This window comes from Dendrobates tinctorius, unplaced genomic scaffold (genome assembly GCF_039654945.1).
Source record: "Dendrobates tinctorius isolate UK_male_01 unplaced genomic scaffold, ASM3965494v1 ptg000120l, whole genome shotgun sequence".
Classification (NCBI taxonomy): domain Eukaryota; kingdom Metazoa; phylum Chordata; class Amphibia; order Anura; family Dendrobatidae; genus Dendrobates; species Dendrobates tinctorius.
This window is the reverse complement of record NW_027361788.1, coordinates 26,680,374-26,696,890: the sequence shown is the minus strand read 5'-3', so window position 1 is coordinate 26,696,890 and position 16,517 is coordinate 26,680,374. Positions and strand designations below refer to the sequence as shown.

General features: G+C 45.5%; 1 protein-coding gene across 1 annotated transcript; it reads right to left on the bottom strand.

Annotated features, from left to right (window-relative positions):
• Positions 1-286: 286 nt before the first annotated feature.
• Positions 287-16,317, bottom strand: ST6GALNAC4 (ST6 N-acetylgalactosaminide alpha-2,6-sialyltransferase 4). Its single transcript, XM_073590988.1, has 6 exons — positions 16,198-16,317; positions 15,218-15,258; positions 13,997-14,146; positions 11,728-12,137; positions 4,391-4,498; positions 287-1,728 (listed from the first exon to the last, which is right to left on the bottom strand). The coding sequence occupies exons 2-6, from the start codon at positions 15,227-15,229 to the stop codon at positions 1,542-1,544; spliced, it is 867 nt and encodes a 288-aa protein (XP_073447089.1). The 5' UTR covers positions 15,230-15,258; positions 16,198-16,317; the 3' UTR covers positions 287-1,541.
• Positions 16,318-16,517: the final 200 nt, after the last annotated feature.

Sequence of the window (16,517 nt, the reverse complement as noted above, 5' to 3'; positions counted from 1 at the left end):
TTCTTCATGCGATGACGTCCTCTTCTCCTGTCCTGTAATGGCTCCGGCGCAGGCGCATTGCTCTGCCCTGTTGAGGGCAGAGCAGAGTCCCTGCAGTGCGCAGGTGTCGGGAGAGGTATGGCGCCTGCGCACTGCAGAATTCTGCTCTGCCCTCAACAGGGCAGAGCAGTGCGCCTGTGCCGGAGCCATTACAGGACGGGAGAAGAGGACGTCATCGCATGAAGGGAGGCGTCGGACCGGACCGCCCATCTCGGTGAGTATAATATAACGTGTTTTTCTTCTCTTTCAGGCTACATCGGAGACTTATCTACAGCATTACAGAATGCTGTAGATAAGCCCCCGAAGTCTATGCCGGCAGCTAATAGGGCAAAAAAGGGTGACAGATCCCCTTTAATACTAGAAAACCCCTTCAATTTTGCTCCGCTCATTCCCAATTAAGTCCTATTTTTATGCCAACTATTGCTGAAATTGCTTAGAGGAAACACCAAGCTTGCCCAATATGGCATCTGTTACCTTGTCAAGTCAGCTAAAGTGGAATCTCTACTAGAGTTGGTGCAAATTGATTTGCAAGATCTTGTCCAGTGCCTACGTCTGAACCTCCTCCTACCTGACGACATCCGCAGCTCTTCTGTTAATTAGCCGGCCTGGAGCAGTGTTACATGTGCCTCATGCAGCAATGATGAGATTAAGAGCCACAGATGCTGTCCGGTAGGAGGAGGTTCTCAAGGCTTCCGTCTAGCGGCCATAAGTAACTGATGTGTCCTGGGAATAGCTTTGTACCAACTCTAATGTCCTCATATGCAACGAGGGTCGCCGTCTGATTGTCTGCACCTATGGCACGATGAGCCCTCAAGGGATAATGGGAGCATAACTGTCTCCAGAGTGCACCCTGAACCAAAAAATATCATTTCACTCTGATTGCAGGACCTCCGAAATATTTTCTGACATATTATTACGGTGATAAAGTGGCAGGATATGACATAGGACTCCTTTAGATGCACTGAATACTGTGATGTATAAGTACTTAATAGTAAAGTGTCCAGTACCAGCAATACCCTGCCGGACAGTTGTGGATCTGCACAGTATGAACACTGAGGTGAGACCACCTGGTGGTATTGTGAGGAATTGCAGAAGTGCCATGAAATAACACAATCACTCCATAAATAAATAATACTGCTCAATAGTCTCATAGAGAATACTGCACAATGCCGCTCGGTGCACATCGCAGCAGCACTAGTAGCATCTGTAACGGCCTCAGTCTTCCAAGAACACTACAAACGGCTACTTAATGTACATGCACCCGCTTTCTTTACCGTGTGCCTCTTCCAAACACCAGCAAGCAGCAAATGCTCTTAAAAGTCATTAAAAAATCTATGGAAATAAACAGATGTGCAGCTTCAGTGCCTGTCATAAAACCTTTCTCCTGTGATTTCCAGAGCTCACAGGAGCCGCAAAGTTTGACACCTACTTTTGTTAAAAAAATATGATTATAAAAAAATGGCTGAGTGTGCAGGAGAAAAAAACGGAGGCCGCCTCCAGCTTCAGGCCTCCCAGGATGGGTGTTTAAAATAGATCCTTCTTCTTCGGGCCCAGCGGGAGAAGACTGCTTTCTCTGTGATGAAGCGATGGGCTCCACGCGACGCTCGCTCGTGCATTATGTAAGTCGTACACTCATCCAGTCGGCCCTTTTCATAATAGTGATAAGGCACCGGAGAATGCGGGTGATCCCTGTGGGGAGATGGGATTATGTTACTGATGTGTGCGGCGTGCAGTTATGGTTCAGGTCTCCTCATCACTCTTTTACTTAATCTCCATTTGATACACTAATTACATGAAGCTTTTTTTCCTGCATAAAAGGGGTTGCTCATCACCTCACACATCTGTAGAAATGATGCAGATGAGGCAAACGCTGAACCATTGGCGTGTATCGTGCACCGGTCATTTAACGCGAACCTGTCATTATACTCACCTGCTGGGGTGTCGCAGGTCCGCGTCCTCCCATCTTCTTATGATCGCCGCCCTCCTTGCTTCTTGGCTCCCCGGCATTGCGCTCTTGCACAGGCGTACTTATCTGCCCAGTTGAGGGCAGAGCAAAGTACTGCAGTGCGCAGGCACCGGTAAAGGTCAGAGAGGCCCAGAGCCTGCGCACTGCAGGAATTTGCTCAACAAGGCAGATAAGTACGCCTGCGCAGGAGAGTGGTGCCGGGAGCCTGTGAAACAAGAAAGAGGGCGGCGATCATAAGATGGGAGGCGCCGAACCCGTACCTGCGGCACCCATCGGACCAGACCGCACTGCAGGTGAGTATAATAAAACTTATTTTTCTTATCTTTCAGGTCAGATCGGGGGCTTATCTACAGCTTTACAGAATGCTGTGTATCAGCCCTGAAAGACAGCTTCCGCATCTTATATCGGCCAAACCTGGTGACAGGTTCCCTTTAAATAGAATAGGAAGCGTGCACAATGCCTGCCATGTCAGCAGTGTCTCCTAGGACCTAAAGTGGCATGTAAAAGTTTAGGCACCCCTGTCAAAATTACTGTTATTGTGAACAGTTAAGCAAGTTGAAGATTATCTTTAAAAGGCGCAAAGTTAAAGATGACACATTTCCTTTGCATTTTAGGCAAAAATATATATACTGTATATACTGTTATTTTTTACATTTTAAAAATTACAAAAAGGAAAATGGGCCAATGCAAAAGTTTTGAACAACTGGAGATTTGTGCTCAGATAACTTTGACCAAGGTTTTGGACCTTAACTAGCCTGTTAGGGTTATGGCTTGTTCACTATCATTGTTAGGAAAGGCCAGGTGATGCCAGTTTCGCAGCATTACAAAAACCCAGCCTATTCTAACCTTGTGCCAAAAAAACAGCAGCCAAGGGTTCTTCTAAACGGCTGCCTAGCACTCTGAAAATGAAAATGGTGGAGGCCCACAAAGCAGGTGAAGGATAAAAGAAAATAGCAAAGCGTTTTCAAGTTGCCATTTCCTCAGTTCGAAATGTAATTAAGAAATGGCAGCTAACAGGAACAGTGGAGGTCAAGATAAGGTCTGGAAGACTAGCCAAAATTTCTATGAGAGCTGCTCATACGATTGCTGGAGAGGCAAATCAGAACCCCCGCTTGACTGCAAAACACTTTCAGAAAGATTTAGTAGACTCTGGAGTTGTGGTACATTGTTCTAGTGCTCAGAGATACCACCACAAATATGGCCTTCATGGAAGTCATCAGAAGAAAACCTCTCCTGCGTTCTAATCATAAAATTCAGCATTAGAAGTATGCAAAAGAACATCTAAACAAGCCTGATGCATTTTAGAAATGAACCCTGTGGACCGATGAGGTTAAAATAAAAGTCTTTGGTCACAATGATCAAAGGTATGTGTGGAGAAAAAAGGGCACAGAATTTCAGAAAAAGAGAACATCTAGCTAACTATTAAGCATGGGGGTGGATCAATCATGCTTTGGGTTTGTGTTGCAGCCAATGGTACGAGGAATCGTTCACGGTTAAAGGGAAGAATGGATTCAATGAAATTTCAATAAATTCTTGATGCAAACATAACACCATCTGTAAAGTTGAAGATGAAAAGAAGATGGCTTCTACAAATGGACAATGATCCTAAACACACATCAAAATCCACAATAGATGACCTGAAAAGGCACAAGCTGAAGGTTTTACAATGGCCCTCACAGTCCCCTGATCCAATCATCATTGAAAATCTGTGGTAAGACTTCAAAACAGCAGAGGATGCAAGATGACCCAGGAATCTCACAGAACTAGAAGAATTTTCCAAGGAAGGAAGCAAATCCCTTAAACAAGAACAGAAACTCTTGTCTGGCTACAAAACGTGTTTACAAGCTGTGATACTTGCAAAAAGAGGTGCTATTAGGTACTAACCATTCAGGGTGCCCAAACTATTGCACTCTGTAATGACTCTATATGAGTTTCACTTTTTGTATTGAAGAACTGAAATAAATTAACTTTTTGATGATATTCTAATCTTGTGAGAAGCACCTGTATGATAGCGCTCCAAAAGGTGTGAACCGTCAGAGCACTATATCTATCATTTGGGTGGATATCATGATTCACCCCATAGGGCAGAATATCTCAACAAGGCTCCATGTAACCTGAGCAGAGGACCTACAGAAAGCAGCAGCAAGAGAGGGAACTAAGTGATGGTAAAGCTGTGGATTTTTCCTGGCAGATTTTACCCACGTGACCACATCCTCAGCTGTCTACCCTTCTGTGCAATTGATTATGTTCATCACATGCACAATACAGGTGACAGATTGTCCTAATCTTCCGCCTAAGAGGGTCCTAGTTTCAAATCCAGCGACTGCCGACCTCTCCATTGGCTGGACGTTGATTGCATGTGACCGTACCATATCATCTCCTTACCTGCAGTAGTTCTCGCTGACCATCCCGTACACCGAGACCTCCTCACATAGCTCCATGGCCAGAATCATAGTGAACCAACCGGTGCTAAGAAACGTGCCAGACATGGCTCTGGAAGGGGGGCACAAAATGCATAGAAATTAGAGTTATGAGAAAAATGTGCTTTTCAGAAAGAGATATAATGAAAAGTAGAGAATACTTTGTCTTTAATTTGCTTTTATGTTGAATCTATTTTTATTGAAAGATCAAGTAGACAAAGAAAACATACAAAATGATGAAAGTTATACACCCATCTGAGCAATATAAACAATCACTTACAGTATAAACCCGGCACGACTGCTAAAATTAGATCTCGTAGCTTCCCAATGGGGCGTATATTGAGCAGACGCAAACACACCGCCACTGACCAAGTTCTAACCGGGTGGTTGTCGCTAAACATTGGTTAACCCAGCCATATAGGTTACATTAAACATTTTGCTTATATAAAATGGAACAGACTGGAGAGTAAACTTTCCTCTCCTATTATCTGAGTTCTTAGCAACATAGATGGGTAGGTATCTTAAAACAATAGTCATAATCATTCATAGTACATTTCACATGTATCAGCAGAGGTATATCGTAGTAAAAGAAAGGATAATATGAGAGAGAAAGGGGAAAGAACACAAGAAAAATTAGAATAGAACAATTAGGAGTAGCAATGGAGGGAGAAGGGGGAGGGGGGGAAGACGGGCACCAAACTCCCGAACCGGCCCTTAAGAAGCCTCCTCAACCAGTTGAGATAGCCCAGCGGTTTCTTTAAACAAGATCCAGGGATGCCAGATGCGAATCAGACGGGTGTTGTCTCCCTCCATCTCAGCCATCAGCATCTCCATTCGGAAGATATCTGCAAATTCCGACACCCATTCCGCCATTGTTGGCGGTATTGCTACTCGCCAATGGCGTGGGATTACCATACGTGCTGCAGTGATACAAAACCTGATAAGGCTCCGTTTCTGGGCCGATATGGAACCCGGAAGGATCGAGAGGATGGCAACTTGCGGGGACGGGAGAACAACATCTCCAGTAATTTTTTGATAAGCCGAGAACACCTTTTTCCAAAAGGGTTGTATAACGGAGCACTGCCACCATATGTGGTATAGTGTGCCTCTCTTTTGGTTCCACACCGCCAAGTGTCCTCCACTGACGGAAAAATAGACTTCAATCTAATGGGGGACAAATACCATCTGGTTAGTATCTTAAAATTTTTCTCCTGTGCGCCCCCGGCCAGGGACATTTTGTGCGTGAATAGGTAAGCTTTGTTAAGATCCTCTACCGAGAATCTACAGCCCATCTCCTCCTCCCATGCCCGAATGTAACTCGGAATCTCCTCCGAGTCCTCAATATGAAACTCCTTATATAGGAGAGAAATCAGATGAGAAGGAGGGTCCTGTTGCTGCAATAAATTTTCCATTCTTGTCATGGGGGGGGGGGGAGGTGCGGCCTACCATATGTCTCTGGACAAACGACCTTAGCTGATTATATTCCATCCAGGAAAGCCCCCCAATGGGAGACTGTTCTTGTAGAGTCTCCAAAGATGGAATATCTCCTCCCACCAGTACCTGTTCCAGGCGTAAGTCAGAGCTAATGTGCAAGCCTAAAAAACGATCCCTGAGGCAACCCAGAGGAAAGTCCGGATTGCCAAAAATTGGTGCCAACGGATTCAGGACACTAATCAATTTCTTCTTAATTTTTATACGTTTCCAGAGTCGTAATGTCTCTTGTGCCAAAAAGCCTGTGGATCCCTCAGAGCCGCCTGTAGTAAGATCGTAGCATCGGATACAAGGAAGGTGTCGCAAGGGGATGTCAAAGGATGTCTGTTTCAATTGAACCCATTGTTTAGAGCAGTGGCCATACTGCCAGTCAAATAGGCGCACTAGTGTGGAGGCCCTATGGTAAAGTTCTAAATCAAGGAGGCCTGCACCCCCTCTGGATTTCGGAGTAGTCAGACTGGTATATTTTAAACGGGGCTTAGAAGCCTGCAAAACAAATCGGATCAATGCGGATCTGATGGTCTGGAAGAATGCCCTCGGCGGTGTAATTGGGACCGCCTGAAACAAATAGAAAAACCTGGGAAGAACATCCATCTTAAAGGAGTTCATCCTACCAAACCATGAAATATTATTTCGTCCGTACTCCCTCAGACACTTCAGGGTCGATTCCAGAAGGGGTAAATAATTACGTTTGTAAAGGTCGGTCATGTCGGTAGGAATTTGAACGCCCAAATATTGAATAGCTCCACTTTTCCAACGAAATGGGAAATTCTCCATTATTCTCGTAAGTTCTTCTTGTCCCAAGGATATATTAAGGGCTTCGGTTTTCTGAAAATTAATTTTAAAATTACTGACTGCACCATATTTTTTAAATTCCACCATCAGCGACGGGAGGGAAATGTGTGGCTGAGATACATACAGTAGGATGTCATTCGCATAAAGAGAGACCTTATAATGAACTCGATCCACCCATAGGCCGTGTACACTGGGATTCCCTCTAATTGCTACCGCCAAATGTTCCATGACCACCGTGTATAAAAGGGGTGATAACGGGCATCCCTGTCGTGTGCCGTTCCCGATAGCTATAGGATCTGACAATGCGCCATTGACCCTAACTCTCGCCGAAGGGCTGGAGTATAGAGCCGCAATCTTTTGTAGGAAGCGGCTCCCCAGGCCTATTTGCCGTAAGGCCGAGAACATGAATCCCCAGTGTACCCGGTCAAAGGCTTTCTCCGCGTCAATCGACAGCAGTGCCATCGGTTTATGTTTTGATTTAGCATGTGCAGTCAGAATGAAGGTTTTATTTATCCCATCCCTTGCCTCCCTCCCCCGTACAAACCCCACCTGATCTGAGTGCACAACCAAAGGCAGAAGGGGAGCTAATCGATTAGCCAAAATTTTTGCGTAAAGTTTCACATATACATTAACGAGTGATATTGGGCGATAATTGGTTACTATCGTAGGATCTCTTCCCAGTTTCGGCATCACTGTAATGAAAGCCTCTAAGGATTGTGGGACAAATGGGGCATCGCCTGCGATGGAGTTGAAGACCTGTGTCATAATGGGACTAAGTTGCTCTCGAAATGTCTTGTAGAAATGAGGGGAAAAGCCGTCCGGCCCCGGGCTCTTACCAGCTGGAGTGTTCCGAATTACCTCATCAATCTCCTCCGTTGTGAAATCAGTTTCTAGTGGTTCTGTTAGATCTGTAGTCAATGTCGGGAGGGCGGTATCATGTATGTACGACTCAATTTGTGGTTGGGGGTCCAGAGGGGTCTGAGAGGGGTCACCTCCCTTAATATTGTACAATGCATGGTAATAGCGCCGCATTATGTCTAGGATTTCGGTTGGGTTCAACGACGCCTGACCACGATGCTTCTGTAGGGATGGTATGTATGTGGTCTGACAACGTGGATGTAAAAATCTAACTAGCATACGTCCACATTTATTAGCTTGGCCGTATAAAAGACTTTTAAAACGATTTCTATGAATACGGGACTTCTCATTTAACAGGGATTTCAGGTCGTCCCTACATTTGATCAAGTCAGTCTGCGTCTCCGCTCTTAAGTCATTCTTATGGTTCGTCTCCAGTATTAATATTTTTTCTGTAAGATCCCTAATTTCCTTGTTTTTCAATTGCTTCAAGCGGGATCCATGTTTAATAAGTACCCCTCTAAGGACACATTTAAAAGTTTCCCATTTGATAGGCATAGCGGTGTCATCATGTGCATGATCTTGTAAAAATGTCACTATGGTAGTTTTAATGTCAGCCACACATGTAGGGTCTTTTAAAAGATTATCGTTCAGTCTCCACGTCCTGTCGCGTTCCCGAATCAGGGGGGCTGATGTCCAAAAAGACTGGAGCATGATCAGACCACAGGAAACTGCCAATAGACGGTTTCGGATTCCAAGCCAACGCGCAGTGGCTAAGAAGAAAGAAATCTATTCTGCCATATGAGTTATGTGACGCGGAGAAGAACGTGTAATCTTTCGTGTTGGGGTTAAGGAGCCTCCAGACATCAGTGAGGTGTAAGTCATGAAGATCTCTTTTTAAAGAGGTCATCTGTCGAAGAGGGATGTAAGACCTTGCCGCCGTCGAGTCGAGTGTCGGGTTAAGAGTCAGATTGAAGTCTCCCCCCAGTATAACAACCCCTTCAGCGAAATCAGCTACAGTCTTCAAAAAAGACCTAACAGCTCGAATTTGATCTCGGCCGGGAGCGTACCAACCAGCTATAGTATATGTTGTTGAAAAAATCTGGATCTTCAAGATCACGTACCTCCCTTCCGTATCAATTAGTGTGTTCAGTATAGTATGTTGGAGGGATTTGTGGAGTGAAATGGAAACACCTCGGGATCGCGAGTCCAGGTTGGCGCTGTGGAACCAAGATGTGTAATAGCGATTGGGTATATTAGGGACATGTCCAATCTTAAAATGTGTCTCTTGTAATATCAATACAGTAACTTTTTTCTTGTGTATACCATATAAGATATGCGACCGTTTCTGTGGTGTGTTAAAGCCCCTAACATTTAAGGAGCCCAATGTGATCTTTTGTGTGGCAATCCTACCAGGCATCGTGTTTGCAATCTGGGATCGAGGGAATCAAGCTTCCTCCACAAGGATGGGTCCGCTCCGGGGTCCAGCGCCCGCTGTAGGGAAGGGGGAAGGTTAGTGGGTTGGGGATAGGTTAGATACAGAGAATGAACAAAGAGTTAAGAATTAGGAAAGCAAAAGGTAACAATATAATTAACAATGCGGGTGTGATTAAGCACACACCCACAGACAACGTGAAACCAGGTGGAGGTATGCACTAATTGCTGTACTCTTCAATGGCAGGACAGCACCTCCTAGGGGGGTAAGTGTACGGCAAGAAGAGAAATGGAGACCCGTCTCCCCCGGTCCCCAACTTTATAATGAAATAACCTTCACTTGCCGCTGAAACAAGGAATCCAACCCCTTAAGATTATATATACCATTTCTAGCAAACCCATGAATCGTTGGCATATCACGTTTCATATTCAGCTTCAGTACCGTTAATACCGAAAATGTTAAAGACATCACAGCCATTAAATCTAGAACACCATAAGCTTCCGAGAATCATGACTTCCGCTAAATGGAGCCCCATAAGGTGGCGAATCATCTAGGTATCTGTAAGTATTCAGCATGAAGACACAGCCATCCAAGAGTGAGCGGGAGGAGGCAAGGGGGAGGGGGGGAAGAGGGGAGAGAGGAAAGGAAAAGAAATTTGGCCGATCACATCATCTGATTTAACCCTCCATTCCTCACTGCTAATAAAGCTGATCCCTCAACTCCACCCCCCATCCACCCATGCGAAAAAAAAAAACCCTTAAATCACAAAACTCTGCCATCAGTCATTTTCTCCTTCTCCCGGATGTGCCCGCCCACGTCTTTTGGGCCGCCCTCCGGGTCGGCGCTGTCGTTGAGGAAGCTGTCCTCCACGAGGGTCGTCCATTCTGTAGAAGGACGGTAAGGGTGGCCAGTCGAGGACGTCCACCTCACGTAGATCCAGGGCAGCTGAAAATGCTGGGATTCCGCTGGGGTGGCTCAGGCGATGTACTCTGCCCCTCTTCTGAACCCGGAGGCAAAACGGAAACCCCCAGGTATAGGGAAGATCTTTTTGTCGCAGCTCCTCGAAGAGTGGGCGAAGGGCTCTTCGTCTCTGCAAAGTCCATCTGGATAGATCTGGTAGGAGCTGTATGCGGGTATCCAAGTGCTTAATGGGTCCTGCTGTCCTGGCCACTCCCATGACTGCGTCTTTAAGTTGGTACTTATGGACCCGACAGATCACATCTCTCGGTGGGTCTTGATCACTAGGACGCGGGCCCAGAGCCCTATAAGCACGATCTAACTCTAGTGGGGTATCTTGGGGTCTATCCAATACCGAATTGAAGATGCCTCTCAAGGTGGTGTTTAACTCCTGAGGAGGGATAGCTTCCGGTAATCCCCGTACTCTTATGTTATTCCTGCGTCCCCTATTTTCAGAATCGTCCAGCATCTCTGCCAGAGTCTGCAGTTGTCTAGCCTGGGCCACCACGGCAGCTTCTTGAGCCTCTATTCTGTCATTCAGGGAGGTCAGGAGCTGGTCATGAGATTCAACATTCTCTACGCATTGTTGGATATCATCCTTAAGTATAGAAAGTTCCGCTTTGTAAGAAGTTTCCAAGCAAACAATATATTGTTCCATGTCTTGTTTCGTCGGGATGGCTTTTATCTTATTATACAGTAATGTGAAATCAGGCCCGCTTTGTGATGTTATGGACGTGACTATTTGAGGAGTAGGTGGGGGAGGTAAGCCAGACGGTAAGTCATCTTGATGAGCATTTATTATTATGGGTTGATTAAGCTGCCCTCTCAACCTGGGGTCTGCTCCCTCCTGAATTATATCGCCTCCTGTGGTGGCAAGGTTGCTGTCAGGAGGATTAGTATTATTTCCCTGGGAGAATGGCGCAGGGTGTGTCAGGGTGGCCCTCCCTGGGCCTGCATTAGTTACAGCAGTGTGAGGTCTCTTCAGCCTGCCTGCGGGGTCTCCCTGAAAGGCGCATGTTTCCAGGGGCTCAGCAGTGCTGTAACCGCTATGAGAAGACTGCCCCGCTCCTTTCACATCCATCAAAGTCACCCCACTAGATCCTGGGGAGGTCCCCTCACTGTCTTCTCTCCCTCCACGCTGCTCCCCCACCTGCGGTACCTTACTCCCCGCCGACGGCGGGGCTGATTGTCCTCTGCGCGCCGCTTCCAACATGGCGCCTGCACCCTTCTTCTTCCCCGCTCCCGCGAAGTAGCGGGAAATGTTGTGAGGAGCTTTTTCGGGTGCCGCGGAGCCTGTAGGCGCACTCCCCCGGCTTCTCCTTGTGGACATTGGGGTGTTGGACATCAGGGTATGTCCCTTATTGAGTTGGTTCCCGGTGCTGGAGCTCTCCAGGACGCGTCCTCACTCCTCGCCGGCCATGCCACGCCCCTTTAATTTGCTTTTATAAGCCCTTTTTTACCACCACCTACACTTTAAAGAAATCTCCATTAAGGCGAATTATGTCATACAGGTGGTTCTCTGCTCGGGATACCCCTCTATAAGCCAAAGCAGAGAAATGATAATAGTGGCTGTCACTCCGGGGGACTTCAGCCATCCATGTATTAGAATGATGAACCCATGTAATACTACAATTCCTATGCCTCCCATGCACAAGACTGATGGACGCCAAGGTCAGAAGTGACTCCCATCTTCCAATATGGAAATGAGAGGCACTGGATATCCCCTATAAGCGAGCCGTTGGGGTGTTTTTATATATGAGGTCACATACCTGTTCTTGCCAGTCTCATTCTGGAAGACCTGGTCACAGTGCACCATCATACTCTGTGTAAGCATGTAGATATTTACTCCAGAATATTTGCCTTTAGCTTGCAGCAGGGCGCGATACGTGATCCCCTGGGTCGTGTCCATCTGTCTGGGGGGTCCCCAAATCACATACACAGTGTCCTGGGAGTGCTGGAAGAAGTAGGTCTGGTTGCGGAGCAGTAAAGGTACACTTGTATGAGACACAACCCTCAGGGTGCTGCGGCTGCCTACGTCCGACTCATAGCCGACGGTAGGAGCTGTGTTCATGCGCAGGACGCACTCAGCCTGGTCAATCTGCGGCCCTAGACCGGAACCGAGCATCTGCCCCGAGCTGGACACCACGGAGCACGTATTGCAGGGATTCCTGACCAGTGGCTGCAGGAAAGAAAAGAGGAAATGTTGATTTAATTTCATAAGAACAGCTTTTTTTTTAACAATTTGTCAGAATGTTTAACCCTTTAAAGACTAAACCAATTTCCCTCTTTGTTTTTTCATTTTTTCTTACCCTTTTCCAAACAGCTATAACTTTTTTATAGTCTACATAACCATATGGCAGCTAGTTTTTTTTGCAGGTGGTATTGGGAAACGCAATTGACTTTACTGGGAAACTGACAAAAAAATCCAAGAGAGGTAAAAATAATAATAAAACGAACACGCAATTCCATCTTTGGTTTTGTTTTTACGTCATTAATTGAGCCGTAAAAATGATCAGGCAATAAAATTACTAGGGCAATACGATTACGCCGAGACCAAACAATTGTAGTAGCCAAGACCATATTAGTAACCTAAACCCCCACTCCAGTGAATTTTTGCTTCATTTTTCCCCTTGATAGGAATCATTGTAAGTGCCATGAAGGTAGTAACACACTCACTGGTCGCCGTTGTCTACCGTCTGCAGCGGTGCCCCGGCGTCACGTAACTGAATTTGTCGAATCGCACAGTGGTTGCTATGTGTAGAAGGTAATTTTTTAAAATTTTCTCAATGCAAGCGTATGAGACTCAGAAAAAGGCAAGAGGGCCCCATTACAAGTCTCAAATACATGCAATAAGAGATTAACCGCTGATCCGGCAGGATACAGTCACATGGTGCTGGAGCGGACTGTAACGCTGCTATAACTGGGAGAAGATTTCAAGCAGTGAGAATGTTACTACCGCCACAACACTTACACACATATAAAGGAGCAAACAACAAAAAAATAACTGGAATGGGGCCCTAGAACAATTTATAATGTTGCAAAAAAAATAAATAATTTTTTAATTTTTCCGTCGCTGGAACTGCGTGTCGGCTTGTTTTTTTGCGCACTGAGCTGTTGTTTTTAATATTCCAATTTTGGAGTAGAACGTTTTGATTGCTTCATATAGTATTTTTTTGTGGGAAGTGCGGTAAGCAAAAAAACATGCAATTTTGGAGCTTCGATTTTTTTTTTTTCATTATGTTTGCTGTAAAGATTAAACAACTTTAGATTTTGATAGATTGTTTGCAATCTGGAATATGTTTATTTTATTTATTTATTTTTAACTTGAGAATAAAAGGTTATTTGATTTTTATTATTTTTGAAATATTTTTAAAAGCTTTTTTTTTTTTTAAACTTTTCACTTGTTTTTCTAGTCCCTATTGTAACACGAGTATATAGTTAAAATCAAAGTCTTCATGAAGCCAAGCCTGTAGCTGGGCTTCATGGGAGTACCAACATGCTAGCAACCCATCAGCACCCAGCTTTCGTGTCATGGTAAGGTGATGGCTGCGCAGAACGGACGCCCAGGCCGGATCACGCATCTAAAATGCCGCTGTGAGTGATTGATAGCAGCATTTAGGCAATTAACAGCAGTGACTGGAGCAGACTCTGGTTGCTGCTGTTAGAAACACATTCCGACTGTGCAATACAGCTGGCATCTGCCTCGTGTGGAGAGGCGTCAGCTCCCGAGCCTGCTCCTTGCACCAGATATATTCATCATGGAGCTTAGAATAGTGTAAAAATGGCTTCACACACCCAATTTTGGATAAATTCTCCTGTAATTTTTGGTCAGTATTTTAAGGCAAAGTAGATTCAGCAGGAAAAAGAAAAAAAATACACGTCCTTCCTTTATATTTTCATGCCTTTTGGATACACTTCTGGCCTGGGCTCCAAATAACTGCATCAAAAACTTCAGGGAAGTTATCCTTTAAAAAAACAAAACACTAAAGCCTCCTTATAAATACATGACATTACTCGTGAAAATTGCACCTTCCTCACCTCGCCATCTGGAAGTCGACTGTATCCCCCTAGGCGCAGTTCATGAGGTAGAAAGGATGGCGGACGCTCTACTGGTTCCTTGATGTTTGCTTTAATCCAGCACAACCAGAGGATGACACAGAGCAGCAGACTCGCCACACACACCCGAGCCTGGGAGCAGAGCCACACAAGAGAGATGTAATACAAATATACATATACACTGTCGAAAGTGAAGACAGGTGAAGGCTTTAACACCTTAACTCTTCAGGATGTAAAAGTATGTCTAATGTCGGATCCATGAGTATGTAGCGGGCACAGGAGCTGTACGCGCTCAATATAGGGCAGGTGTGTTACAAAGCCGACCCCCTAACAGCAGCGATCAGACTTGGCTCCGATTGCAGTGGCTTAACCACTTAAAGCTGCTGTCAATCTTTGACAATGGTATTTGAAAGGTGAGATCTCAGCCAACATCTCCCATGCGATAGGTCGCCATGCACCATAGCAGCTAGGCGCCTGCTGAAGGCCCCTGTTGCTCGCCATCTTGTTGTTTTTCTGAAGCCCAGGCTGTGAAGTATTGCAGTACATGGCAAGAGAGACCAAACAATCACACCAAACAATTGAAATTAAATTGGTATTGCTGCATCATTAGAAGTCCAGTCTATCAAAATATAAAAGTATTTAACCCATAAAGGTTAATGTCATAAAGAATTTGTATTGTAGATTGTGAGCCCTCGCGGGCAGGGTCCTCTCTCCTCCTGTACCTGTCGTGACTTGTATTAAGATTACTGTACTTGTATGTATTATGTATACCCCTCCTCAAATGTAAAGCGCCATGGAATAAATGGCACTATAATAATAAATAATAAAGAAAAGAAAAATCGAGATGATTGCCCCTTTTTTTTTTTGTCTTGGTCTTCTCTCCTCTCCAAAACAAAATACAAGACAATCCAACCATTATACGTACACCAACATGGTACCAACAAAATGTCACTTCTGCATGCAAAATATAAGGCCACATACAGCTCCACTGATTAAAACAAATTTTTGGATAGGGGATAAAAAAAATATATTGGTGATAACCTTTTAGTTTCGGACTCTTGTCTTGACATTGGAATAGAGAAGGATGATAAAACAATATAGCCCTCAATACCCAGCTAGATTCATGGGCTGCCACCTAAGTCATGGGCGTCTCGAGTGGTTATCAAGCTTAGCACGGCTGATACGAGTCTGCGCATCACTTACCAAGATCTTCATCTTTCATCGGAAACGGAGACTAAAAGGGCCTGAAACAAACAAGAAAAATGACCGACTAGACCAACATCCACATTATATACACACATAAACTCATATACAGTATGTATACATTCCTCAAAATTGAAACTGCAGCACCAACATAGTCTTCATAGCGTTGCCCACGTGGTGTGCACACCATTCTCCAGCGTCCATCCATGGATCCATCCCAGCTTCCATATGGAGACCAAGTGGGCAAAGCCATGAAAAGGTAACGTCACACCAGCCCGACTGCTGGGATTATGATGTGGGGTGGTATAATGTACGGCAGACGGACCCCTCTAGTCTTCACTGTAGGTACACTGACAGCTCTACGATACATTGATGTGGTGGTACACATTTGTTTTTACATAAATCTACACATAGAAAACTTTTCCGTCTTTTCCCAGAACTTAAATAAATTCTACAAAAAACACTATGCTAATTAGTGTCGCAGCATGTGGAACTGTCCCATACAATAAGCCGAAGCTAGAAATGTCAGAACTGATGTTTTTTCGTCACTTCACCCCCTTAAAAAAACGCAATAAAAAAATGGAATACAAAGTCAAACAGACCCCAAAATGGTAATGATAAAAACTACAGCTCGTACCGTAAAAATAATAATAGAAAAAGGCCTGATGCAACTATCGTCCGAAAAATAAACAAGTTATTGGTCAGGGATGGCGAGATGAAGAAAACGAAATGAAAGAGAGGTCCAGTGAGGACCTGTGGAACCCAGGAGCCGGCCCTGAGTAATTGGGGGGCAGCGATTACCCCAAACTCCCCCAGAAGCTCCCTGCTGCCATGGGGACGGGCCAGCAGCTGTCAGACACATGGGCAGGAAGACTGGCACTAATGCTGCAGCGTGTGCCCAGTGATGCCTCATTACTGAGCATCGGATGGACCTGACTGCCAGCCTCCATAGCACTGCCAGCCTGTGTGCGGGCACTCACCTCCCCGGTGCCAGCTGCATGGGTCACCCCGGCCTGCGTGCGCCTGGCATGGGATGAGCACACAATACAGTCCGAGGCCTGAAGCAGAGGCCTCCTCGTCCCGGATCAGGAAGCCGCAGTCCCGCCCCGTACACACTGCGGGGGGCGACGTGAGCCGACATCCTGCCCCTCTGTGCCCACGTGTGTGCTGGCACTCAGCAAATCATCGCACTGACATAGGCAAATGCTACCCAAGTGGCCTGGCCCCTGAAGCACAACGTCCTCATTAACAAACGGGGACAATGCTGAAGACCACAGGGACGTTCTCCGATATAAGGAGT

What these genes read in the sequence shown, in the direction of transcription:
- ST6GALNAC4 (XM_073590988.1), bottom strand. An exon ending in GTCGACTTCCAGATGGCGAG is followed by an intron (nt 12,138 to 13,996) that starts GTGAGGAAGGTG and finishes TCTTTCCTGCAG; the next exon opens with CCACTGGTCAGGAATCCCTG. An exon ending in GTCAGCGAGAACTACTGCAG is followed by an intron (nt 1,729 to 4,390) that starts GTAAGGAGATGA and finishes ATCTCCCCACAG; the next exon opens with GGATCACCCGCATTCTCCGG.